The sequence below is a fragment of the Anastrepha ludens genome, chromosome 4 (genome assembly GCF_028408465.1).
Source record: "Anastrepha ludens isolate Willacy chromosome 4, idAnaLude1.1, whole genome shotgun sequence".
In the NCBI taxonomy this organism is placed as follows: Eukaryota; Metazoa; Arthropoda; class Insecta; order Diptera; family Tephritidae; genus Anastrepha; species Anastrepha ludens.
In genome coordinates, this window is record NC_071500.1 from 46,557,764 (window position 1) to 46,585,553 (window position 27,790).

At 35.8% G+C, this 27,790-nt stretch overlaps 2 protein-coding genes across 2 annotated transcripts in view; both read right to left on the reverse strand.

Annotated features, from left to right (window-relative positions):
• Positions 1–3,314: 3,314 nt before the first annotated feature.
• On the reverse strand, positions 3,315–4,568 carry LOC128861817 (uncharacterized). The gene has a single exon (XM_054100191.1). The coding sequence runs from the start codon at positions 4,566–4,568 to the stop codon at positions 3,315–3,317; it is 1,254 nt and encodes a 417-aa protein (XP_053956166.1).
• A 3,587-nt stretch (positions 4,569–8,155) lies between these two features.
• LOC128862174 (allatostatins MIP) overlaps positions 8,156–27,790 on the reverse strand; it is a 47,243-nt gene continuing 27,608 nt past the window's right edge. The window contains exons 2-3 of the mRNA XM_054100644.1: positions 9,138–9,728; positions 8,156–9,061 (exon numbers count right to left, since the gene is read on the reverse strand). Coding sequence (XP_053956619.1) covers positions 8,946–9,061; positions 9,138–9,720 — 699 coding nt within the window. The 5' untranslated portion in view covers positions 9,721–9,728 and the 3' untranslated portion in view covers positions 8,156–8,945. The remainder of the gene's footprint in view (positions 9,062–9,137; positions 9,729–27,790) is intronic.

Here is a 27,790-nt window from a genome sequence, read left to right on the forward strand (position 1 = left end):
ATATTTGGGTATTTTGTTTGTAAAATACTACGGATAGAACTGGGATAGTAATCATTGTTTTCAATATTGGATATGGCATCGAGAGATGAAAGTGAATCGGAGCAAATTGCAAATTTACCTTTTTTATTTCTAATTATATTAACAGCCGACATGATAGCAATTAATTCAGCAGAGTAGACTGTACTGTATGCAGCTAGGTTGGATACTACTAAGTTTGCATTTTCGGTAGTTACGCCAAATCCGATCATATTATTGCTTTGGGAGCCGTCTGTGTATATGAAGGTGTAATCCTTGAGTTCATTTTGTATGTGTGCAAAAGCTTGTTGATATATTATAGCTGGTGTTTCGAATTTTTTATACTTTCGGAGCTCAGTGTTAACTATGGCTTTCTGTAAACGCCAGGGGGGGATGTGGGTTAGAATAGGTTTTAGTGGTAGATATGGAAGGTTAAGTTTTTTGCTGTTGAGGACTGCTCTACTAACTGCTGATGGGACTCTTTTAGATGGCCTATTTTTTTTGTAGGTTTGAGCAATTTTGAAGAGAGGGGCATCATAGCTGTTCATAAGCACTTTATTTAATTTATTTGTGATATAGTCCCTTTTCGCTTCTATTGAGGGAATGTTAGCTTCAAAAAGCATATTATTAATCGGGGACGTTCTAAATGCTCCTAGCGCGGTTCTTATAGCCGCATTAAGAATAGTTCTTAATTTATTTAGAGCAGATTTAGGTGCGTAACCATATAGGAAGAGGCCGAAATCAATTCTTGATATCAAGAGCGCTTTCGTTACTTGTATAAGTGTTACTGAGTTGCAATTGAATTTGAAGCTAGAGAGGCACTTGATGATGTTAAGGGGCTGTGAAAGGTTTTGTTGAAGAAGTGCTATGTGTGAATTCCAATTATAGTGGTTGTTAAAAGTGACTCCTAGTATTCTTAGAGTATCTACCTTATTTATTTGGATGTTGTTGCAGTGGACAGAGGGCGAGCACTGTTTTTTACGGCATATATGTAAGTGTTTGCATTTTTGTACCGAGAGTGAAGCACCAGAGTAGTTACACCAGGAGTTAATGTCTCCAAATAAATTGTTTAGATTAATACTAACATTTTTATCTTTTTTTTGTTTAACTAAAAGATTGAAATCATCTGCGTAAGCGCAGAACGAGACTTCTTTATAAAAAGAAATTGTGGCACAAAGCTTGTTGTATGCTATTAGGAATATAATTACTGAAAGGGGTGAGCCTTGCGGTATTCCGTTTTGAAGTGGGTAAGTTTCGGAAAGGACATTGTCTAATCTGACTTTAATTTTCCTATGGGTCATAAAGTTTCTTATATAGTTGCAAATTCGCGGCCCGAGTTTCCACTCGAGCAGTTGATCTATTATAGCGTGGATTCCAATTTTATCAAATGCTTTTGCGAAGTCGAGTGATATTATTGACAGATGTTTTCTTGCGGATAAAGATTCTGCAACATGATGGTCTACATATAATAGAGCATCTGTTACTGACTTTCCCCGCTTGAATCCAACCTGATTGTTATGGATAAGTTTGTTGCTTCGAACAAACCACCATAACCTGTTTGATATAATTTTATCCAATAGTTTAGATAGCATGGATTTAAGGAAATTGGCCGGTATGAATCGATTTCAATTTTGTTTGATTTAGGTTTTAATATAGGGGTTATTATAGCAAGTTTGTATGCTTGGGGTATATGGGATTGGAGAATGCTATTGTAGAAATTAAGCAATCTGTTTGTTACTGACAGAGGAAGTTTAGAGATCATAGAGTACGTTTTTCGATCATAACCAGGTGTTTTACCTTTGAGGTTTTGCAGAGCGGATTTAAGTTCGAGTAAATTTATTTCTCTTTCAATTTCTAATGCTTTGGCGTCGGAGGTTTGTGGGAACGTAATGTTGAGTGATATATTCTTTTTATCTTGAAATAATAGAGGGAATTTATTATCACTAGATGAATTAGACCAATGCAAGCCAAATTCATCTGATATTTGTTTACGATCTGTAATGTTGAAAAAGGGTGCGTTGAGACTCTTCAGGCAGTGAATTCCGTGTTTTGTTTTATAACCACTAAGTCGTTTTATATTAGCCCAAATTTTTTCCGTTGGAGTGCTGGGGTTGATTTGGGAGGTAAATTCTTCCAATGATTTTCTTTTGGATTGTTTAAGTTCCCTTTTAAAAATCGCATTAGCTCGTTTGTACCTCATCACAGTGCCTTGGTTAATGTTTCGTTTGAGGGAATTCCAGCACTTATTTTTTTTGAATACGAAGCTCCTGTAGCTTTGAGTTCCACCATGGGACATTGTGGGTGTACTTATTTGGGTTAGATTGGGGGATGGAAGCATGTGCGGCTTGAAGAATAATTTTATTGATATTAGCGGCCTCTTTATTTATATTATCGGCTACCGGGCGGTTGCAGTTGTGTTTTTCTGAGTGTTGACTGAATGATACCCAATTGGCTGTTTTAGTAATAAATCGGGGTTTTTGGACTTGAGAGCTAGGCTGCTGAGACTCAAAAAGTGGGACGAGTATAGGGAAGTGGTCGCTTCCACATAAGTCGTCCTGTATAGACCAATTGCAGCTGACAGCAATTGTGGGGGAACAAATTGAGATGTCGATGTGAGTAAGAGTATTGTGTGTGCTAAAATGAGTTGGGGAGTTGTCGTTAAGGATAATGAAATTAGATTGAGAAATGAAGTTGGCTAGGGTTCTGCCTCTGCGATTGGTATAGACGGATCCCCAATTGGGATGCCTGCTGTTGAAGTCGCCCATAATCAGGCTAGAGGATGTGAAAGTACCGAGAACATTTTGCAAATTTGTTGTGTTGAAGTTTATGTTGGGTGATATGTAAGCAGATATCACATTGAACTGTTTTTGTGAGTATATTTTGACTCCGATAGCTTCGAAATCGTTATTTAAGGTTATTTGCTCGTGCTGGATGGAATTGTGAATAAGAATGGCAACCCCTCCAAAAGCATTGGAGGAGTTAAGGGTATAAATGTTAAAGTTAATTGGAATAGGAATTGGTGAGTTTGGTTGAATATGCGTTTCCTGTAGTGCTATCACTTTTGTATTATGTTTCTTTATTAGCAACAACAGCTCATTATAATTGTTAAGATAGCCTCTAATATTCCATTGTAGTATTTTAAGCTTCATATTTTAGCTTGGAGATAAACTTTAGATATATTGTTGCTGTATACGTAAATGTAAATCTAAGTATGGTTAAATTAAAATTTATAGTTGTTTTGAATAAGTTAATTGGTAATAGAAATGAGTGTAAGTGTGAGTGATTTATTTTGGTAGTTTTTATAGTTTAGGTTCTTCGTCGGAGTCGGATATGGGCATGAAATAATCGTTTTTTTTTAGTAATTCTTGAGTAATTTTGCTGCATGGTGAGATAGTAGAAAGGCTTTCCAGAATATTATTGGTTTGTTGGGATATGTGGTGTGGTGAGTTTTGCGTTTGTTTGGCGTTAGCGGTTTGAGTGAGTGAGTTTGATGTTGTTTTGTTAGTAGGATTACTTAAACTATTGGTTTCGAGTGAATTCTTTGTTTTTTGTAGTTTTGATATATTAGTTTTTGTTGGTGGGGATGTAGCAGGGCGTTTTCCTATTGTTGTACTTGTTGTCGTTGGTGATGATGGTGTCTTGTTAGTGGATGTTGATTGACTTGTTATGGTGACGTTTGCATAAGTGCTTTTGGATTTTACAGTTTGTGTATTATTTTCGTTGTATTTGCGCAGTGCTTCGCCCATGGAGCATTTTGTGATGGTTTTGATTTTTAGAATTTCTTGAGTCTGTTTAAATCTTGGGCAGTCTTTGTCTGACGATGCATGATCGCTGCCACAGTTTGCACATTGTTTACGTGTACAGTCGGATGGAGAGTGGGGTGGAAGATTGCAGCCTTCGCATGTAGCAGTATTGGTGCAGCGTATTTTTGTGTGTCCTAGTAGTTGGCAGTTTTTGCAGCGCATAGGTGTTGGATAGTAAGGGGCGACCTTAACTTTGTACCAAGCTATGTCGATGACTTTGGGTAGGTGGTAGAGGTCAAAAGATAAGACAATTTTGCCAGTAGGAACAACTTTGCCCTCAGTCATGCGGGTAAACTTATATATACCAGTCACGCCTTGGATTTTAAGTTCCCGCAAAATCTCCTCCTCGTTTACTTCGTTTAGGCAAGGCGCGTATATTATTCCCTTTATTGTGTTTAGATTGTCTTGATATTTTGTTGTCACTGGACAGAGGTTAGCAATCGTTTTTAACTTTAGAAATTTCTCAGCTACTTTGGAGTTACGTGTTAGTATCAGTAGTGAGCCGTCTTTAAGTTGTTTAATGTTTTCGATTTGGGTAGATATTGCGTCTAACGATTTTTTAATTACGAAAGGACTGAGTTTTTGTAGTTCATTATTAGGTGATTTAATAGTTATGTATTTGGGTTGATTGAGTGATGTTTGTTTGTATGTGAGCGGCGGAAAAGAGTAGTCGGAAGTATAGTCGTCAAATTGGCTTAGTAAAGAAAATCTGTTTGTTGTTTTGTCTGGCGGTTCTGGTTGTAATGGCATTTTGCTGCTGTTGTGTTGTTATAACTGTTTGCTTTGTTGTTTTATGTTGTATACGGAATCACAAAAGTGTACAAAAGCGAGAGTAGGATAATTTAGAGTTAACTGTTATGTATAACTAATTCGCGAACTACGAACACTTGTTAGCACACGTCTGAATAGATTGAGAGCTAGTCGATGACTGATTATGTAGGTTATAAACTTCAAGTTAAAGCAAAAATAATAATTGGTACGTAAAGAAGCAAAGCAGACTTTACTACTGCATTATATTTCACTTTCCATGTCCCATATAACTTAAACATGTCGCACAAGATAATTATGTTTTGAAATTTTTTTCATAACGCTATTATAAATACAACCCGGTGCATTTGCGGCGATAACTTCCGTTATAGGTGAGTTTCTGTGTCCGTGTGTTTACAATGAAGTTGAGTTATGGTTTTCCGTTGTTTTGAAGTAATTATATTGATAATGTGCGCCTTAAAGGTAGAGCTGGGAATCCATCGATGGTTGCTCCACTCGATATTTTTTCCATCGATGGAAAAAACCATCGATACTATCGATGGTTCCATCGAAAATTTAAACGAGTTATTCAACATATATATTTTGGTGTCGTTTTTCAATATTACAAAGTTTCAAATATTCAAAAAGGGTCAACCAAAAGTATCAGAACTCATGACCTTGTCTATAATCATCGATACGAATTATCTAGCGTATAATTTAACTACTATAAGTTAGCCCTTTATAAATTAATTCCATCGAAAATATATTAAAATGATTTGAGCTTGTAATTTGTGAATGTTCTTTAATATAAAAACAAAATTTATAGTTTCAAGTTAAACTTGAAGATAAAAAAAAGGGTGACTTCTCGTCCTAAGTCCAAAAAACGAAAACAAAAATCTCTCTAAGCAAAAACAAAACAAAAGGCGATTTCCAAACTTAATGCTAATGAGAGGTCCTTATTGTACTATGCAGCGGATAGCTGCTACTCTTAAATACTACAAAACAAAAGGCGATTTCCGAACTTAATGCTAATGAGAGGTCCTTATTGTACTATGCAGCGGATAGCTGCTACTCTTAAATACTACAAAACAAAAGGTGATTTCCGAACTTAATGCTAATGGGAGGTTCATATTTAAAAAAAAAAAAAAAAAAAAAAAAACAATTCGTTCCAATATCACAGTTATTTTAAAGTAGCCATTGATTTTTGTTAATAAAAACCAATGTGTTCACTTGTTTAGGTTTTAAACATGCTCTCCGTTCCATCACAATAGCTCCTGTTTTACTAAATGCGCGCTCTGATTCAGCTGAACTTGCTGGTATACACAAGAATTTTATTGTGAATTGTCCAAGTGCAAATAAATGTTCCTTGTTAATCTGTATTGTAGAAAGTACAATTATGAAAGTTGTTAAAAAAAACTACACTTAACTACCTGCCAATATTGGAGCGGATCGCTGTCATGAAGAGCATTGCGCTGCTCCATATATTGGCGAATGGTAATAATTGAGTCCGCCCGTGAACTTTTGCTTTTTTCTTTTATTTTTCCTGCCATGCATTTAAATAAAAATGGAGTCTCCTCATTCCTTGGCAGTTCCTCTGTGGAATTTTTAGATCTCACGTCCTGTATTACTTGTCCACTTGTAAAACTTGTCCATTTTACCAGAGGAACTGCCAAGGTACTCTAATAGAATAAAAGTAGACCTCTATGTAAAGAAAGGCAGAAAAAATTAATAATAACAAAATCTTACTATATATTGCAATTTACTTACACAAGTGTTGGAACCAAAAAGAAATTCGATATATCGACATCGAAAAATTTCCATCGATTTATCGCACTCCATCGGTTCCATCGATAATATCGATGGTGCCATCGATGGTTTTCCCAGCTCTACTTAAAGGAAATGGTGTTTGTAAATCCGTAGTCTTACCGCGTAGGCGGCATCAGCTGATATGTCTTTTTCTACCAGTTTTTGGTGAACTTTTGCTTACGCTCTTGATTTGGACTGATGGCGGCAGCTGTAACCGAATTGTAGCGTGATTACCATTTGGTAATGTGCAGGTTCTAAATCTCGGGCATGAAACACCAGATGATAGAAACGTTTATTGCTAATAGCATTCGCCTCTCGGCAGGCAATGGCAAACCGCGTGGATTTCTACCATGATAAGGCTCCTCATAGAAACAAAACACTATTTGCCGTTCGGAGGCAGCATAATTTTTATTAAATATTTTTAATACTAATATGAAAAACGAGTGAAAGCACGTGCGTAAATGATCAGTGAAGTTTAAAAGAAATTTTAGTGGAATGAGCCAAATTACAGGGACGGTACTGAAATCATTTTAAAGACGAATAAACTATGATTGCCGGAAAGTTAGGAGTTCTAAAGATTTTACAGGAACCTCCCTCCCAATTATCTTTAAACCTATAATTAAGCTAAAGCCAACCCATTTATTGAGATATAAGACATTCAGAAATATAAGTATATTACCAAAATGCTTAGAATGACGAGATTAGTCGAATTACTCTTGTCTATGAGTCCGCTTGAGTCCATTATTTTCTCGGTAGATAGCAGTAGTGATCGATATCTCGTAATTTAAAGTTTAGGTCCGATGTCAAGGTGACATTTCACATTAAAAAAATTCTTTTGCTGTTTTTGTTTGTTCCATTCAGTTGCGACGGAAGTTAAGAAAGAGAAAATTCTTTACATTTTACAGTTTTTCTTTGATAAAGGCGAAAATGCAAGCCAGGCCGCTGAAATGAATACCTACATACCTGCATTGAAAATATGTAAAATCGGTTCATAACCACGCTCATCTCCCATATAACGGTCATTTTCGAAAAAAGCAAAAAAAAGTAATATATCACAGAGATCTTACGTTGATGCAAAATTACTAAAATTTTATACACATGATATTATCCAAGAAAATGAATCAGACGAGAGGAGTGAACAAGGAAAAACAAATTTGTAAAAAAAAATTCCGGTAAATTTTGTTGTGTTTTATTTATAGAAAATATGTACACATATTCTCAAATTAGTTAATAATCAAGAAGTACAAGCATAAAACACAAAATATACCTTGAATGCTTTCGATTTGTATTACGGAAACTGCACCAACGGTGTTTATTTTAGCTTTGCGATCAGCTGTTTCACTAACTCGCAAATTCTTACAAGTAAAAATGTATATTATCCAAAAAAAATTTCCAACCTCACCTCAAAATAAAATGTAATTTTTCTCTCTCACTTTACCCCACTTTGCAAGTTTTTTGCATACATTCACACCAAATCTTCATAATTGTTACAAATTATTTGCTTCAAGAAGAGACCTCGTATCTGCTGAAGGTGACAGCTATTAGAAAACTATATTCATGGGTACTATAAGAGTGGAAATCGAACAATTGATATACTATATTATATTGTCCGTATAGAGCACAAATATATACTTAGCCACAACGGACCCTTACAAAGATTTTTTAAGTTAATTTCGGATAAAGCTACTGATGTAACTGTACTTGCCCGATCATAAATCCAAGATGTCTTGATTGTGTTGGCCCGATTATCAGTAAACACTCAAACTTGTGTGCTATATTTTTACAATAGTCTTTATTTAAATGTGTTTTTCATGATTTTTAATTAGTTTATACATAAAACCAGACTCAGTTGACTAGATGTTGACTAGATTTGCTTGCTGCCCTTCTCTTTTCCTTTTTTGTAACCCTTTTCCGAGTTCATTTGATGTTCGAAATTAATTTTTCAATGGGCGAAAATGCTTAAATACTCATTTCGAAATATATATGTATGTATGAAAATACAAAAGACAAAATTATATACATACATTTACATACAATACATACACAAAACATTTAAGGCTTTCATACATTTTTGGTATTACAAAGTCCACACAGAAAATCGGATGTGAATTAAATTGAGCTTTTTAAATGCTGATCATGGATTACTTTAAATATTTATTTTATCTTTACACATCAGAGTGCTAAAATTAATTCTAATGCTAATTTGTAAATTTATTATGTATATAGTATATGTACGTATATTTATATACTAGATTCATATGTGTATGTGGATTAGTACTTGACTGTATTTTACATTTGCTTAGCTCCCGTTATATGAGTTACTTATATTTAATACATCCATACAACATTAGAAGAAACATTCAGTTAAAATGTACAGAGAGGTAAGCTAAACTTTACAATAGGCAAATATGTTTATATCATTGTATAAATTTTTAAGTTTTTATATATTTTAGTTATAAATGGATTATTATTTGATTTCCTCTTAAAAGGTTAGTAGCCAGTTATTGCGTTTATAGCTACGCATCCTGTTAAGAGAGTTGATGCCAAAATTGACTCCATTGCGTGTGTTTCAATTTAGTTCAAAGCACGTTTGCCCCAGCCGCCATGCAACTTCACCCAATCCTTCGAGGAACGCTTGCCCCACATGCCCTTGAGATTATTCCAGCCCGGTTCGCGTTTGCCCCATGCACCTATGAAGTATACGAAAGTTATAAAAGAATAATTAAAAATATTTCTCATATTCAAATTTCTTCCAAATTGTCTTACCCCTGAACTTATTCCATGTTGGCGTATTACGTCTCTTACCCCAAGCAGTATTCATTTTGTTCCAAGCACGTTTCTCATTTAGCAAATCGTTGTCGCCATTGTTGTTGTTAGTAATAAAGCCTTCATTATCCTCAATAGACGTTGGCAGCTCATCATTGAATCTTAGCCCACTTTGCTCCTCTTGTTTTTCATTCAACAAACGATCTAGCGTACCAGCATTGGTTAGGTACATCATGGAGTACTTGAGAAATGGTTCATCACGTTCGCCATTGCTTATCAATAGCGGTACTAGCCGTTCATCATCCTCCTGTTCGTTGTTGGCCTCAGGCAATGTTGGACCAGTATAGTGTGCACGTTTACCCCACGGACCCTGAAGCGCTTGCCAATTCCGTTTCTCTTCGTTACCCGTCGAGAGCACAACGCTAGTAGCTGCATCTTCCCCTACTGCTGAGGCAGCATTCACTGCCGAAAATTTGATTTTCAAAATGGTGGTTACGAGTAGTACGTGGAAAATGGTCGGAAGGAATTTACACTTAGATTGTCGCTCGCAGTTGGAATGGTTCATTTTGAGTTTTAGTAGCATTGCTGTAGCTGTAGATTTGGAAGAGAGTGCAAAAACAAATTTTGCGTTAATCATTTGCTAAATAATGTAGTTATTAATTTACTTATTAACAGGTTGAAATTCATGCGTTTCAAAAGACACAATATTTCTTAAAAATAATAATATTAATTTCTTTTAGCTGTTTCGTTTACTTGCACTTAATCTTTAATCAATAGCATTATAGCCTAGACAAACGGTGACGTTAACCGGGATTAACGAATTAATTCGGAAGTATCTCAGGAATTAAGTGCAATTAATGCGGATCAACAACTATTTGTAGACTTAATTCTCATATTTTAAGCGGATTAAAAAAGTTTTCGATAGCAACATTGCCGAAAATAAAACTTTAAAAGAGAAAAACAAGAAAGGCGGTCGAAATTACAATACATTAGTTGTTTTTATATTTTGGAATAGTTCAAGAAATTGAAATTTAATATTTTTTTTTAAATAAATTATTTTTTTAGCTAATACCCTTTTTTATTGCCTGCGGTCCATCTTTTACTGACAAAGCTATCCAATAAGCAAATCAGCTTTTCACTAATGCACGCAGTACCATTCTAATCAGAATTAATTGATTTCGTAATCCCGATTCGCTAAGCGAACTTCCTCGGACAAATCATAGTTGTCAAAATTAAAACACACTGCAGTATATGAGAATGCAAACAACCAAAGCAACGACGAACTTCGCCGATAATGGATTTATTTTTAATTTTGCCTCTTCCATCGGAGGTAGCAAATCTTCTTCCCAAACGATTCCCGACTTGCATTTTATAAAATTATAAAGATAATATTTAAAACTTTGATAATTTGGACTAATTCAAATATTTGAAGACTAATCTGATTTACTAAGCGAAATGTAACGACGAATACCATCCGACGGCATCGCACTGCTTGACGAAGTTCGCTCAGCGATTTGATTCTATTTGTACTACGATACTTATACAATAGTGAGATTTTTGAGCTCTGAAAAATGCTGTAATAAAACTACGCTCAATGTTTTCTTCTACTTTTGTAAGTACGACCGCTTTTTCATATATAATATAAAGCATACAAAAAATTAATCCGAAATAAATTCACCCAAAACAATTTGTCGAATGTGTTGAGAATTGCGGTTACATCAGAAACTATCGATTTTGATTTGGTGATCAATAACTTAAATCAAAAATAATTGAACACATTTTTCCCCAAAAAAGGCGACCGGCGTTTTTTCTAATGGCAATCGCCCCTCGGTCAGCGCTGACAAACCACCGAGCGTATTTCTGTCATGAAAAAAACCATTTGCCGTTCGGAGTCGGCTTAAAACTATAGGACCTTCCATTTGTGAAACAATATCAGGACTCACACCAAAAATAGGAGGAAGAGTTCGTCCAAACTCCCAATAAAGGGTGTAAGCCTCAATTATATATGTATATGTGTATATGTATTACAAAAATCGGTACTCTGTTAAAAGTGTTCATCGCGCGCTCAAGCCTACTTATGGTGTACATAACTATTTAGCGTTGAGGCGCATTTTTGGCTTATTGGCTATGTCAATAAGCAAACATCGGTTTATTTGGCCTGAAGAGCAATCCGAAGCCATTCAAGAACAGCCATTACATCCATTGAAAGCAACCGTTTGATGCGGCCTATGGGCTGAAGGAATCACTGGTCTATATTTCTTCAAAGGCGAAGTTGGCGCCAACGTAACAGTGAATGGCAAACGCTGTTGGGCCATGATAGACTTTTAGATGCCGGAAATCAAAGCCCGGGATCTCTACAGCGGCGCTAGTTGCCATACAGTGAGAATTTATCCCTCGCTTTTGGATTGGCCACCAAGACTGTGTGGTATTACACCTTTGGAATTTTATGTGTGGGTATGTAAAGTCTAAATGTTTTATGAATAACCTAGCTTCGATTGAAGTATTGGAAGCCAACATAACTAAAGTTATTCACGAGATATCGGTCGAAGTTCTCCAGCGACTCATTCAAAATTAGTGCTTACGGATGGAGGAATTACGGCGCAGTTGCGGCCAATATTTGAAAGAGATTATCTTTAAAAAATAAGTGTGATGAATGGTTCTACACCAAAATAATAAAGATTACCCAATCAATTTGAATTTTCATTGTTTTATTTCAATTTAAAATGCGGTTCCTCTAATCAATTCAGTTCTGTATCTTAAAAAAAACACGAAATAAACAACTGGATACTAATATCATTTTATAAAAGAGTAATTAAAAGTGTTATGTATTTTTAAATGTTCAGCTTTGCTTTTGCATTTCTTTACAGCAGTTGCGAAATTCTAAGTTTCTTTGGTTTCGATGCACTTTACGTAGCATCAGAAATAGTCACAGAACTTAATTTCTGCCTAATTGTGTACATATGTACATACATACATAATAAACACCTCCAAAAATGCAAAAGCATGTAGACTGGAAAATATGTCTACGCATGTAAGTAAGCAAGCAACGAACAAGTATTTTAATCGGTTTGCGTATAACGCCACTCAACTCTACGCCTATGCGAGTATGCTCCCAGTGGTCAGCGATTATGGCTAAAAGGTATAATAACAGTTAGAAGTGATGGCCCTTAAACGCTTAAGCAGCAAACGCATGGCCGAACAAGCATTCATTTGTGTAAGCATATACACACATACAGCTTTACACGCATATAGCAGAGCTGTATGCGAACAATGCCAGCACTAGAGATGGTCGTCCCCAGGATCCCGTAATCTTTTAATACACGGATATCGACGTGCATAGTATAGTATAGACGTTTCACAGTATGGAGAAATCAAGTATCGTGCAGTGAAATGTTTATTTTTGGAAGGTTTAAAAGCAAATGAAATTTATGAAGGAATGTTGAAAGTGTATGAGGACTTTTCGCCATAAATTAGTACAGTAGAAAGATGAGTTGCTGAATTTAAACGTGGTCATACAAGCCTTCAATACGATCCATGTCAAGGACATCCAAAAACAGCAAAAACACCAGAAATCGTAGAAAAATACAGGTTATCGTATTGGCAAATCGTCGAGTGACTGAAAGAGATTTACCCTTAGTCATCTCATTGGGCAGTACAAGTAATACCGACTGGGTTGGTGCATGACTACCATTCGGAAGTGCGTAGGTTCAAATCTCCATGTGTGAAACTGTAGGTCTCTCCATTTGTTGAGCAACAAAAATTCGCACGCCACAAATAGGAGAAGGAGCCCGACCAAACACCTAACAGAAGTGTCCGCGCCAATTATTATTTTTTTAATTAGGTTTCAAAAGTTGTATGCACAATGGGTGCCGCCGCACTTTCTCATTCAGAGCGTTTTCGAAAGGATTTAGTGCGTCAATTCATCACAATAGATAAGACTTGGATCTATCACCATGATCCTAAATCAAGAGAAAAGGCTAAAGAGTGATGTGAAACGAGTTCAGCTCCGAAATGAGTTAGGGTCCAGAAACCGGCAAATCGGCCAAGAAGGTGTTATCAATAGTTTTTTGGTATGCGTAAGGTATTTTGTTTTTGGATTACTTGCAAGAAACTGATTAATCAAGAAACTCTGAGTATTATTGTAACCTTTTAGACTGAAGGTGAAGGAAAAAATTCGAAAAAAGAGACCCAGCTTACAAAAGAAAAAAATTCTTTTCATCAGGACAATGCACCGTGTCAGCATTTGACAATGGCAAAAATCAACCAGATTTATCCCTTAGCGACTTAGCGAATCTGTTTCTAGACCTAAGAAAGTCCAGCATGGAAAGCATTTTTCATCAAAGGATGAGGTCATAATAGCTGGGGAAGCGTATTTTGCAACCCTTCCAGAATCTCACTTTATGGAAGGAATTCATAAATTGGAATCTCGTTGAAACAAGTTTACTGAGGTTCAAGGAAGCTATACTGAATAAATAAGTCTATTTCAAACTATAAAATTGTGCTTTTTCTATCGAACCTCGAAATTTATTGAGCAACACAGTATTCAGTAACGCTGTTGATATCCACGTCGCTTTAAAAATCATATTATCGCTACTAAAATTGGGCCTAAAAGGACATTTTTGCACCTAACCGATTTTCTTCTACCTAAACTTAAGTGAAAACGATTTAAAATGTGTTAATTTACTGACAGCTACTTTAGGAAATATAATAATCAGAATCATATTTATTTTCAATTTTCAAGAATTTTCGTACTTATGTATGGGTCTTTGCAAAAAACAAAAGTTATGTCCCGAAACGACGTACGGAATCCCGAAATATCGTAATCGGAAATAACCGCTAATATTGGTACATATCAAGCACCCAATGCAGGTTTTCACAGCCAAAAATTCAGCTAATATCAAAAGTAATTTATAGTATGTGGCAGCAGAAGTAGTGACGACGGAAAATTGTCGAGAAGTCAATTCGTTGGAGCATTTGTTCTTCCATTTGTTGCTTTGTGGTGCATGAAAATTCTTTTGATTGCTGTTTACTCTTTATGTGGCATGATGTTGTGTTTCGCCACTTCACTATCCACGCAAATCCGCCATCATCATAGATGGCATCGACTACAGCTGAATCTGGGTGGCGTTGTTAAGCTGTGAATAGGCGCAAATTGACACTGGATTTTTTTGGTTATAATAGCAAATCATCATCAGTTACAACAACAACCACAACATAACATGCATATACATATATATAACTTTGCAACGTTTCTCTGAAAAGATACTATACAAAAATGTTTCACCTCTCGACTTCCAGCAAAAACCAAGAATGATTAAAGAGCAGTGGGCTGAGTACAATCAAAAGTCAAAGTTTTGAATGGATACATGGTTATACATTTATATACGAATCTATGGCATAAACACATTTTTTGTTCATTTTCATAAAAACGCTTTCCCACAAGGGATAAAATAATCAACCGCTTATCACTTACGCCAGCTCATCGACTAAACATTCATCATACGCCCTGTTGTACGTGAGCATCATCCAACTCGACCTCTAACATTTAAATTCATTTGTATATTTAGTAGGGTGCGTATGAAATACAAAGCCTGTCAAAAAGCTGCTACAACACCATTCTTCACTGTGATTTTCTTCAGTCTTTTGTTTTCTATGCATTCTCTTCAATACTACATTCGTCTATTATTTGGCAGCAGGAGGAGTGTATGTGTTTGCGCGCCTGTTGTGCGTACTAATGCTTGGGTTTGCCTTAGACAACATAGCAATTATGTATATACAGTCTAATCTTGGTAATTCGGACACTTGATAATTCGGACAGCGCGGTAATCCGGACACCAAAACGCTTTCTATAGAAGTCTCTGTAATCCGGACACCACGTATTCATGTACCTCTAAAATTCGGACACTTCTTTATTATCCAGTGAATATGCTAAAATAAAAAGGAATTCCGTTATTTTTTATTTTATTTTATAATCCTCCCCTGCTAACTACTTTGCGTGACTAGTGCGTTTAAGTGCTCGTCTGCCTCCTAGTTCATATTCATAAGCATATTTGCGTAACGTGCAGTTCAGTAGCTAATTTCAAACATTAACTCCATAATTTCTTTAACTGTGGACTGTATAAATTTAACTATGGCACCAGCAGCTAAGAAAAAACATACGTTTTTAACGATAGACCAGAAAAAAGAAGTTCTTAAGAAACTAAGTGAAGGACAGTCAATTCGACAGCTAGCTGCGCAATACAATGTAGGTAAATCTACAATTTCGGACATAAAATCAAGTGGATTAAAGATTGATAGGTAAAAAACGAAAACATTTTGTAAGAAGAGTTTACCCTCCTTTGATTACATTTTGCAGTTACATTGCTAGAACAGAATGTGGCATTGGAAAGTGTAAAACTATGCGACCTGCGGAGTTTGAAAAGATGGAAGACCACTTGTATAAATGGTTTGTAAACGCAAGACGAAACAATGCACCGATTTCCTCGGAAATCATCAAAGAAAAGGCCAAAGAATTCTGTTCCCAAATTTACGGACAAAGTGTGGAATTTGTGGCTAGTAATGGTTGGTTTAGTAATTTTCGTTCCCGATATGGAATTAAATTCTTAAAAATATCTGGCGAAAAACTTTCCAATGATTCTACTGCTGTGCAACCCTTTATTGAAAAATTGCGAAAGAAAATTGCAGAAATGGGCATTACGTATGATCAGGTTTATAATGCAGATGAGACTGCTTTGTTTTGGAGAAAACTTCCAGAAAAAACCCTTGCATTGCATAATGAAAAATCCGCACCGGGCGCGAAATTGGAAAAGAAAGAGTAACACTTCTAGTTTGTTGTAATGCAACCGGAGAACATAAACTTCCATTGTTCATGATAGGGAAAGCCAAAAACCCCAGAGCGTTTAAAAATGTAAACCTTCCGCTTGGGTACTCCCATACCAAAAATGCTTGGATGACAGAGCAAATCTTTAAAAATTGGTTTGAAAACTCATTCGTTAAAGAAGTAAAGCGTTACTTAAAGGAAAAGAATTTACCAGCCAAAGCCATTTTACTGCTAGACAATGCAACTTGCCATCCCCAATCACTGTCGGATGTCGATAAGGACATATATGTTATGTTTTTGCCACCAAACTGCACGGCTCTTATACAACCAATGGACCAAAATGCTATCCGAATTTTAAAGACAAACTATCGGAAGAGTTTTTTGTCTCTACTTTTGTCCAGCCCAACGAGCAATCTCCCGGAATCTTTAAAAAACTTTACATTAAAAGATGTGGCTTTTTTATCGTCTAATGCTTGGAAAAATGTGGATGAACGCGTGCTCAGAAAATGTTTTAACAAAATTCTTTATGACGAAGAATGGGACTCAGATGATGATTTGCCTCTTGCGATGCTACGGCCCAGCAGCTCAACTAAAATAATTGATCTTCTTGTTGAAATATCCCCTGATGTATATAATGATAACGAGATTACTGAGTGGTTGAATGACGACACTGATTTCGATATCAACGAGATTGAGGAAGAAGATAACGAGAACAGCAGTCTTGACGAAAATGAAAGCCAAGATCCTAAAATTTCGCACTCTCAAGCTATTGTCGCATTTGATAGTTGTATTAAATATGCAGAGGAACAGGAATTTTCATCCGGAAACATTTTAAAACTTGTGAGTCTCAGAGATATTGCCTTCAGAAAGAGAAATGAAATAAAATTGCGGCAAACGAATATATTGATTTATTTTACGGCCGAATAAAAACTAATATATGTACATATAACTCATTGAATATTAATCAATTTAAGATTAAATAAAAGTTTATTTCATTTAATTACTGATCTACTGATTTCTATTAAATTTTTTACCCACTCGATAATCCGGAAAATTCGATATTTCGGACAACCTCTGGTATTTAATTGTCCGAATTATCGAGATTATACTGTATTTTGATTTAAATCACTTACGATTATTTGAAGTTTACCGCATAGTAGTTACGTGTATTTTTACGTATTAAAACGGAATCTAATAAGAAGAGCTTATATATACAAGACTTAATTAGGGTAGAAAACGAAGACCCTTAATACAATTTTGTATTAATTTTTTACTTACAAGCTAAATAATGGAATCTCATGATAGTTTGACACTGGCATCTATTTTGCGCTCGCATAAGTGTCTAATAACCAGCAGTATATATCCGCATTACATATCTATTAGATCGATTTATGGTTAAACACACACTGGTATACAAATACATAAATTTTTGCCCAAAACATACTAGAAATTATCGTACGACAAATATCTTTCGAACATAACTGTTTTAGTTATGCCTTACGAAAAAACGGAAAATCGGTGTGGTTTAAATATTGCAAAGTCTACGAGTACCACCCTTACAGAGCGAATTTGCAGTTTAGTTAAACACTTCAAAACTGAGCTGAGCAATAACGAAACATGAGTGGGGTTATCTAAAGCCAGCAAGATAACCCAACGGAAAATTTACCCTTAAACGCTACGCAAGAATACTAATATATTTCTAGCGGAAGCCTACGCAATGGTAAGATCCACTCACTTGAACATTGAATGCAGCTACATATAACAACAGAAGCACAGCTTTTCTTAGTAATACCCAGGCAGCAATCAAGGCTCTCGACTCTTACCAAGTCACTTCAAAACTGCTACTGGTGTGTTTTGATAAGCTGGATATCTTACGTCATTACAATTCTAAGCCCATTTTTCTTGCTAGGATTTTTATTTCCTCTTTAACCGTTGGTATTTTGAGTTCCTTGTGGATTTTGGAGACATGGACAATTTATTAACATCCTGAGCATTTACACTGAAATCTCTGTAGTATTTGAGTAGGATGCGGTATCCCATATCTAGACATCGTGTGCCCTATTGGGTTTTTGAATGGTTTTTTAATGGGTGATCAGAGTGGAACTTTCTTTCACAGATCACGCGTGACTAGTGTCACTCATTATATCATTGAAATAAAATAACCGTTTGGTTTGGCCTATAAACTGGAAGTATCATCGGCCCACATTTCTTCAAAGACGATTCTGGCGCCAATATAACAGTGAATGGCGAATGCTAACGTGCCATGTTTAACGACTTTTTGATGCCGGAAATTGAAGCTCGCGTTCTTCTCAATATTTGGTTTCAACAAGACGGCGTTACTTGCCAAGCAGCTCGTAAAACAATGGATTTATCAATTTATTTCTCGTCTCGTACCAGTAGATTGGCCACCAAGATCGTGTGATATCACAGCTTTAGACTTTCATTTGTGCAGGTATGTAAAGTATAAATGCTTTGATAAACCAGCTTCAATTGAGGCATTAGAATCCAACATTACTAAAGTTATTCACGAGATACTGACCGAAGTCCTCCAGCGAGTCATTCAAAATTGGTGTTTACGGATTGAGAAATTACGGCGCAGTTGCGTCCAATATTTGAAAGGAATTATCTTTAAAAAATCAATTTCATGAATGGTTCTACACAAAAGTAATAAAGATTGCCCAAACAATTTGAATTTACGTTGTTACATTTCAATTTAAAATCCGATACCTCTATAATCACCCATTAAAAAAGAATTATGTTAGGTAGCCCGGCTAGAAGCTGATGAGTACACAATGTTCGTGGACATTCGTTGGGATTTTGATAATGCCACTTTTGGCTCAATATGTCCTTCTACCGAACAACATGGAGTTAATCAAACCATTGTAAAGTGGATATATTCCATGCTCTCTGAGAGGCTGTTAACCGCTGGTGAGAACAGCGACGAACTAATCACCACCATGGCTAAGCAAGGAGGTGTTCTTTCTCCACTGTGGTAGTGCTTGGTCGTAGACTCTCTATCAAGTCAGTAAGTGTAGACTCCATGAATCTGGTTTCTGGCACGAAGACAAAACTTCGGGACACAGGGAAATCATTAAGTTGATATCTGAGCAGTATCCATTGTTTTTGACCTAGAAATTTGATATCAGATTTCCATTGCGTGAGTAATGGAGCAATCCAGAATACATTCAGGGAGGTTTAACGGATATTTTCTTTACCGTTGGGTCCAAGAATGAAATAGGGTCTGGATCCGGAGGGTACTTAAATGATAGTAATAAGTATCACATAGCCGAATGGATAATCGAGAGGAGAGTGAGCGGGAAACAGATTGGAGTTTTCAGAGACAGAAAACTGTCAAACTTTATACTAAAACCTGGAAGGAAAGACGTTCGGTTGATGGTCGGTATTATTACAGGACACAACTCCTGGAGTCAGCATATGACCAACATTGGGATCATAGAGGAACCAATATGCCTGTCTTGCTTAGAGGAGGCGGGTAGCACTTTCTCTGTGAGTGTTTTACGTTTGCTAGAGCAGGACTACGAGTTTTGGGTTCCGATTTAATGAGAATGAGTATTGTTCGTTCTCTAAAACTGGATTACAGATTTACCAAAGAGTCTGGAAAATTCTCACAGGACTAACTACCTCTGTCTCTGTCTCAATTCTTTCCTATCTCTTTTTCTGATACTTTTCTCCTTTCTCCCTTGACCATCTATCCTCTTTTCAGAGCTCTAAATACAATGGGCTTTTTATCCTCAGTGTTTAGGAACCACCAAATCTCTTGATGCTCCTTTGCTCGACCAATTCAAATTTCAATTAGCAGAAAAAGGTAAGTTTTAAACCCAAAGTTTATCTTTTGGTGTGGATGTGAGTTTTCCTAGTGTGATTTGACTCCATATGGATACCTAAATACTCAGATAGAGTAAAACATGCTTTCAAATTGTTTATTAACTTTTTTTTGTTTTGAAGAAATTGGAGATAAAACAGCCCTCTAACAATCTATCTCTTCGGCCTTTAAGTTCGATGGTCGATGGAAATTAACTGTTTTTGTGTTGACTGTCGCAATTTTACACCTTTATACTTTTTTTGTGATGCTGTTAATCAAATAATTCAGAAATAATTCATTACTTAAGTATTGCATCGTTGAAATAAATCCCAAAATCAATTAGATTGATAGGATGGGCTACTGCTGTAATGGGAACAGCTGTGCCCACCATGTGGATGAAGTAATGGAAATGTTCACTCTTCCATATAAAGTAAAAATTATTGAAAACTATTTTACGTACTTTTTCGATTTTTTTATATCCACAACCATATGTGCATATATGTACAGTGGCTCCCATAAGTATTTTGTTCGTGAAGACGATTAAGTAAATCCTGAAATTTTTATATATTTTTGTATTGTTTTTAAATGTTGTAAAAAAATTATATATGGGACGTTCCACGTCAACCGGTACACTAGCCGGTCCAAAATTCTATGGGACCGATTTCGAAGTCCAAGGTCTCAAAATGATCGTCTCAATGCCCACTATTGAAAGCCGTCTGGCCCATTGAGAAATTCAATATGGCGTCTAAGCTGACTAAAAATTAGAGTTTATTTAAAATTTTGTGTGCTCCTAAGAAAACCAGGAGCAATGAAAAAAAAGTGATACTGATTATGTTCTTAGGGTCGCTGATTACGATTTCGGAAGCAGATTTCCAAAATTCAAAATGGCGAATCCAAATATTAATATAATTTATTTCGATTTGTTTAAAATGCATTTCTAAGGGGTTTTTGGGGTCGCTGATTGCGATTCTGGAGTCATATTTCAAGAATTCAAAATAGCGGATCCAATATGGCGGCCAAAAATAAATAAATTGATGAAATTCTTTTGAAACCTGTTTTAAAAGGGTTTTTGGGGTCGCTGATTGCGATTCTGGAGTCATATTTCAAGAATTCAAAATAGCGGATCCAATATGGCGGCCAAAAATAAATAAATTGATGAAATTCTTTTGAAACCGTTCCTTAAAAGGGTTTTCGGTGTCGTTCATTACGAAACTCCTGCAGTCATTTTTAATTGTTTGGATTCTTGAGCCATTCTATGAGAAGTATTAAACTCTTCTTTTATTTTCCGAATTGACCAACAATCAGGGGCTATTGTGAGAATAGACAACCGAAGAGGATCATTTTCTGGTAGACTAAAAATTTTTTCTTTAAGTCCAGTCAACATTACTTTTAATTCTTCTTCTCTAGACAAACATTTTTTCTTGTTCGGGCTCACTTCTTCCTCTATATCTGAGTCTTTCAGTTCTTCAGAAAATTCTGTATCTTCAGCCCTAGAATCAATTTCTTTAAAGCACATAGCTCTACAAGTTTTGCATATTTTTGCATTGATTGGTAAGTCTGGAAATTTTTCAAACAATTTTTTGGAAATTTTCCTCAGACCTTTACCAACGTGGCCATCAACCTGTAATGGATTCACACATCTATCACCATGAGATTTATTTAAATTTATCACAATCGAGTTTACAAGTCGACATAATTATATATAAATACCAATAGGAAAAGAGATTTAATCAAAACCACCCAACTCAATTTAAAAACCTGATCAGGTTTTAAGAAAATATCATTATCAACTTTATTTCACGTAGCAGAATAAAATAATAATCAATTGCTAAGACGAGAAAAACAAAAGACGTACAATTACAGCAATGAAATAAAAACAAATTTTGGGACCACCAATTTTATCTGCTAAGTTAATAAGAAGAAAACGACCTTCCTTCTTTAGATTGAAAAAACAAAATAAAATCACATAAAGTGAAATTGAAGCAGCTTGAAATACACTGTGAGAGTAAATGGAATAAATGTTTGCCAAGAACACAGCTACAAAAGACCCAAATAGCACGTTATCGCAGCAACATACACGTACAATTACAGCAATGAAATAAAAACAAATTTTGGGACCACCAAGTTTATTTTACAATATTTTTTTTTTATTTTTTTTTATTTTATAACGTTATTTATTTTTGGCCGCCATATTGGATCCGCTATTTTGAATTCTTGAAATATGACTCCAGAATCGCAATCAGCGACCCCAAAAACCCTTTTAAAACAGGTTTCAAAAAAATCGAAATAAATTTTTTATTTTTGACCGCCATATTGGATCCGCCATTTTGAATTTAAAAAATCTGACTTCAGATTCGTAATCAGCGACCCCAAAAACCCCTTAGAAATACATTTTAAACAAATCGAAATAAATTAATATTTTCGGCCGCCATATTGGATCCGCCATTTTGAATTTTGGAAATCTGCTTCCGAAATCGTAATCAGCGACCCTAAGAACATAAAGAATCAGTATTACTTTTTTTTCATTGCTCCTGGTTTTCTTAGGAGCACACAAGATTTTAAATAAACTCTAATTTTTAGTCAGCTTAGACGCCATAATTTGGACCCCATATTGAATTTCTCAATGGGCCAGACGGCTTTCAATAGTGGACATTGAGACGATCATTTTGAGACCTTGGACTTCAAAATCGGTCCCATAGAATTTTGGACCGGCTAGTGTACCGGTTGACGTGGAACGTCCCATATATATTTATACATTATTTCGCAGGTTATTAAAATTTAATGTTAATACTACATAAAAACCTCAGCAACACTTAAATAATATTATTTCTCTTATAAACTCAACAATATGTGAAAAACATTCAGAAATCATGGCTCACAAAAGTTGTATGCTGTTGACTTGTAGTGGTGCATAAATATGCTTATATACACAAACCGTGTGGTATTTCGTGCGATGACTATTATTTTTTAAAACGGCATCTAAGTCTTTTGGTATGGATTTAGTCGACTTCCTATTAAATTCAGCAGATATTTGTTCCCAATCCTCGAGCAAAACAGCCCTAAGCGCACTTTTTAATGAAATTTTGGGGTCCTCCACTTTACCGTCGAAAAAGGCACAAAGGTTTTTTAAAATATTTAACTTAACTTAGGTTCGCAAATGCATTATAATGAAAAGTATCCAGCTTTTCTACATTCGCGTTGAAATAAAAACTCATTCCTTGATATACCCATTTTTTCCGCACTGGAATGTAGTTTTTCTGTTGGAATGGACCAATAAAGATGTTTATGCAACGTGCCATCTATAAGAATTAGTTTTCTGACTCACTGAGTAGGCATACACTTCCAAACCATGACAGAACCTCAACCGTGCCTGACACTGCATTTAAGATTCCTGATCTGTAGCTCTTCATTTAAATTCCGCCACATTATACGACTACCATCCGACCACAAAACATTATACTTGCTTTTGTTACTAAATATTACGATTGTCCAAAACTCAAAACTTTTTGTTTTTTAGGTGTTGACGATTAAAAGTCGCTTTTATTTATTAAATATTTATCGGGTGGTGTTTTAACTGCATGAGAACTAGCGATACTGACAACTATGGTTTGACAGGCAAACAATGTTGACATTTCTGTTCAGTAAGGTAGGGGTAGGCGGGTGCAATAATGTGCCTAGAAGGGTACAATAGGATACAAATTATCATGAATCATTTAACACCAGAACAAGGCTTCCAAATTATGGATATTTATGTTACTTTACCAAAAAGAAATCTATTCGCGAAGTTTTGAAGAAGACTTCGTCGCCGTTCTCAACTGGTTGGCCGTTCTCCTTCGACTAAGTGGAAAATTTTCGTAAAGATCTTGGTATAGGTGTCCATAGAATACAGCCTGCGCTAGAATTGAAGCCAAGTGACCATCGTTTGCGTCGCATTCTTGCTGATTGGGCTAATTTAGATTTATGAATTAGATTCATTGGCAAAAGTAGTCAAAAATTGTTAATCGAATGGGCCATGCAACTCGTAGCCTCTGGCCTCGATGCACTGTGCTCAGGTCATTGACTGCCGGTACAAGCCTTTTGGATGGCCTCTAGGACCCCAACTCGTATTTCTTTCATGACCAAATGAAATAAGAATAGATAGAAGGCATAGGGAGCCATATCAGGCAAATAAGGCGAGTGATTGATGTTTAAAATGCGAGTCACAAGAGTTGATCGATGAGATGGTCCATTATCTTGCAATAAATGCCAGATTACTCCTTCGCAATATTCAGAGCGAATTCGACGAATGCGAGACAAAACGCCAAGATAGGAAATTGCATAGAAGGTTTGGCCCACTGGCAGGAACTCCTTGTGGACAATTCCCTTGGAATCGTAAAAACAAATGAGCATCGACTTGATTTTCGACTTCTCCATATGCAATTTTTTGGGTGGTGGCTCGTCTGTGGCCTTCCATTTAGCACTTTGACGATTAGTTTAAGTTTACATGAAAACATCACGTTTCATTACCAGTTACAATATTGTAAACAAATTTCTCGTCTTTTGTCTCCTCTTGAATGACGTCTTTCGAATGTTGAATTCTGAGCAATTTTTGATCCTCAGTTAAATTATGCGGAATGAAACGTGCACAAACCATTCGTAAGCCCAAATGATTAGTTAAAATGCGATAAATCGATATTTTGGAGATAGTCAACTCTGATTCCATGAATTTCAATGATAATTTCGGTTCATTCTTGATAAATTTACGAACAATTTCGATGGAGTTTTCGGTGATTACTGATTTGGGGTGGCCCATATGTTCGTTGCAATTTATGCCCTCACAACCATCTCTGAAACGTGTAAATCACTCATGAACTCTGGTACGAGACGGACAATCATCGCTATAAACTTTTTTCATTAATTCAAATGTGTCGTTAAACGATTTTAAAACAAAATTTGACTTTAGCTCCTTGTTCGAAACTCATTTTTGTACCGATGAAACATAGATACTCACACTTTAGACGCAATAACTTCGCTTCCACTGAACCAAATGTCACCAAGCTTTCACTGGTAGTCAGCTGGAGGTGTAACTTCCAACGCACAAACTCATTAAAAAGATGGCGCCATCAAAACCATTTTTATGACACCACTCTTGTTTATTTTGGACTTCCTCTTATATATTACCATTTTAAGTTCTCAAGCTCTTAAAAAACATCCTATATATAACTGGTTTTTAACGTGCTATGTGACTATGGATGTTTCTACTCCGAAGTACTCTGCCTATTGTCTCATTGGATACTTGGGAGTGATGCCTGAAGTGTTGTCTTTAGTTCGCCGTTAGTTTTTCTGGCTAATATACTCGTATGGGGGTTTTCGGATGTTCTTCAAATATTTGGCGTTCTTCTCTTCTTCGCTTTATTACGATTTCTGTTGTTTGGGCTATCGATTAATCATATTACCGATGTGTTTCGCAGATTATTCATTGTAAAGATTGCAAGCAGTTGTTTTCCAGCTGTGGATATGGACAGTACCACAATTACGAAGGGGGTTCATTAAGTACCCGTGTTAGAAATAAAGACACCATTTAAAAAAAAAATTTCCAACATCCTCCCCTTTTAGAAAGATACCGACCGTTTTTTAACTCCTCCAAAAATAGAATTTGTCGAAGTGACTTCCTTGTTTGAACTAAATTGTTTTCCCCCGAGCCATTTCTTCATGTTAGGAAAGGAAAAAATCGTAGGGGTCAGATCGGGTGAATACGGGAGATGCGTCAGGAATTCATGCAATTTGCCGGCGACAACTCCGGATGAATGTGCTTGTGCGTTATGGTGGTGAAACAGCACCTTATTTTTCGCCAAATGCGGCCGAGTCTTCTTCAAATTTTTTGTGAAAGCGTTCTAATAAGTTCTTTCTTTTTTTTAAATCCATGAGGATGACGCGGTTCGCATCCCTAAAAATCGTTGAAATGACTTTTCCGGCCGATGGAACTGCTTTCGCTTTCTTTGAAGCAGATTCACCCGGAGAAATCCATTGTTTTGTTTGTTGCTTAGTTTCTGATGTGTAATGATGAATCCAGGTTTCATAAACGGTGACAACTTGCCGCGAAAAAAAAAATTGCTCCAAACTCTGTCATCAAGCACTTATTAACCCGCGCTCGTACAAACGAAGTGAACTGAAATATAAATAACATTAATAATAATACACTTTAGCAACCCAAAATTCACCAAATAAGAAATAAACACACGACACTTGCTCGAGTAAAGGTTTCAAAAACAATAAGCGAAATACTTCTGTGAGCACAGAATCTCATTGCCACGCACGTTTTCTGTTATAATTACTTAACCGTGCAATATTTGTCCTTGATGGGTACCCAATTTCTTTAGAAAATACGCAATAAGTGAAAGTTCGCCTACTTAATACATAAGAAATCTGAAAATTGTGCACGCAAAGAACTATGCAAAATACATCTGTGAGCCACTGTAAATGCATGCATGTATTTATTTGTGTGTTTATAATTGTATACCTTTAGCATATGTTTAGACACTTACTTGCAAAAATATTGCTTTTGTCATTAAAATATCTGGATATGTTAACAACTTTGCCTGATGAATTGGCATTATTTACAAAATACAAATACCAATAAAGTGATATTTCGTATGATAAATGTATGCGTGTATGCACATTGTAATTTTTAGAGACTGAGCTGCTTCTCCAATTTTTGATAGGCCGCATAAAATTTTCCACGCGACTTTGTTTGCGAGAAGAGCAGCTGCTATAGGTGAAATGCTTATAACTTTTTAATAATTTATGCCAGAAGTGGGAAATGAACCAAAAATCTTTCGATTACTGGTCCATGCGCCAAATACCTATCTGTAATTATTTGAACGCTATACTCACATTGAAATGAGTATAGTTATCGGCACGAAGTCATAAATAATAGGATTATATAGCATTTTATGCTTGCATTTGTAAATTAATGATGAGTACCTCTAAAAGAATTTTGGTTCAGTGGTCAAAGCACACCCGCACTCGCACTTATTTAATACGCGCACGCATCAAGTTTGCCAATGTTTACATAAAAACAAAAAAAAAAAAAAAAAAAAAAAAAAAAAAAAAAAAAAAAAAAAAAAAAAAAAACACGATAAGCAATTTGTTATTTTCCTAAATGCTCCGTGCGCCTAAATGTATGTAAGTACTATGTCGCCTAAGTACATACAGAATGTGTATCATTCATTTATGTATATCCGCGCGCACATATTTATGAATGAGTAAATAAAATATATACGTAACATATGTAAATACATATGCCCGTTTATGCCGCGACTGACTGTTGTTTCTATGCAAAACAAAATTTATGGCGCGCCTAAAATGCTAATAACACTGAAGTATTACATACTTATTGATGAAAGCTCTTTTACAGCATAATTTCAATGCAAATATTGCAAAATTATGACGTTTCAAATGGCGTAATGGAAATAAGTGAAATGGTTCCAGTACCACTAAAAGCATATGGTAAGTAAATTTTGCGATTGATAGCTAAAGCCTATTTATGGGCATATGCATGGCATTTTATGTCTATGCGGTGCGACTGTTAGCCCTTATAATGTTGGAACAGACTTCTAAAAAAGTATTATCATGCAGTCCACACATATTCCCATAGAAGGAATATGGTCGATATCAATATATGGCGGCTGATGTAGGTATCAGAGAACTGCACCGGCTCAGTGTAAAACATTCATACGCTTCGCTTGAACAAAAAAACAGGCCTTTGCGTTCAAACGATCGAACTTGTTCAAATAAGTTATTGTCATTGTTTATTTCAGCTCAATCAAATCATGTGCTGCGTTTTAGCTCTCCGATGTTATCACCAATCGTCTTCATAGCAGCTGTTTCGGGTATTTGCTCGTTCGGCTATACATTCATTTTTTTGAGCAAGAATAAAAGGGCTATAGAGCCAAATGAGCCGGTTTGAACACGTATGATCCCGCATGAGTTTTTGCTTGTAACTAACGATAGCAAAGTAAAAGCAAAATT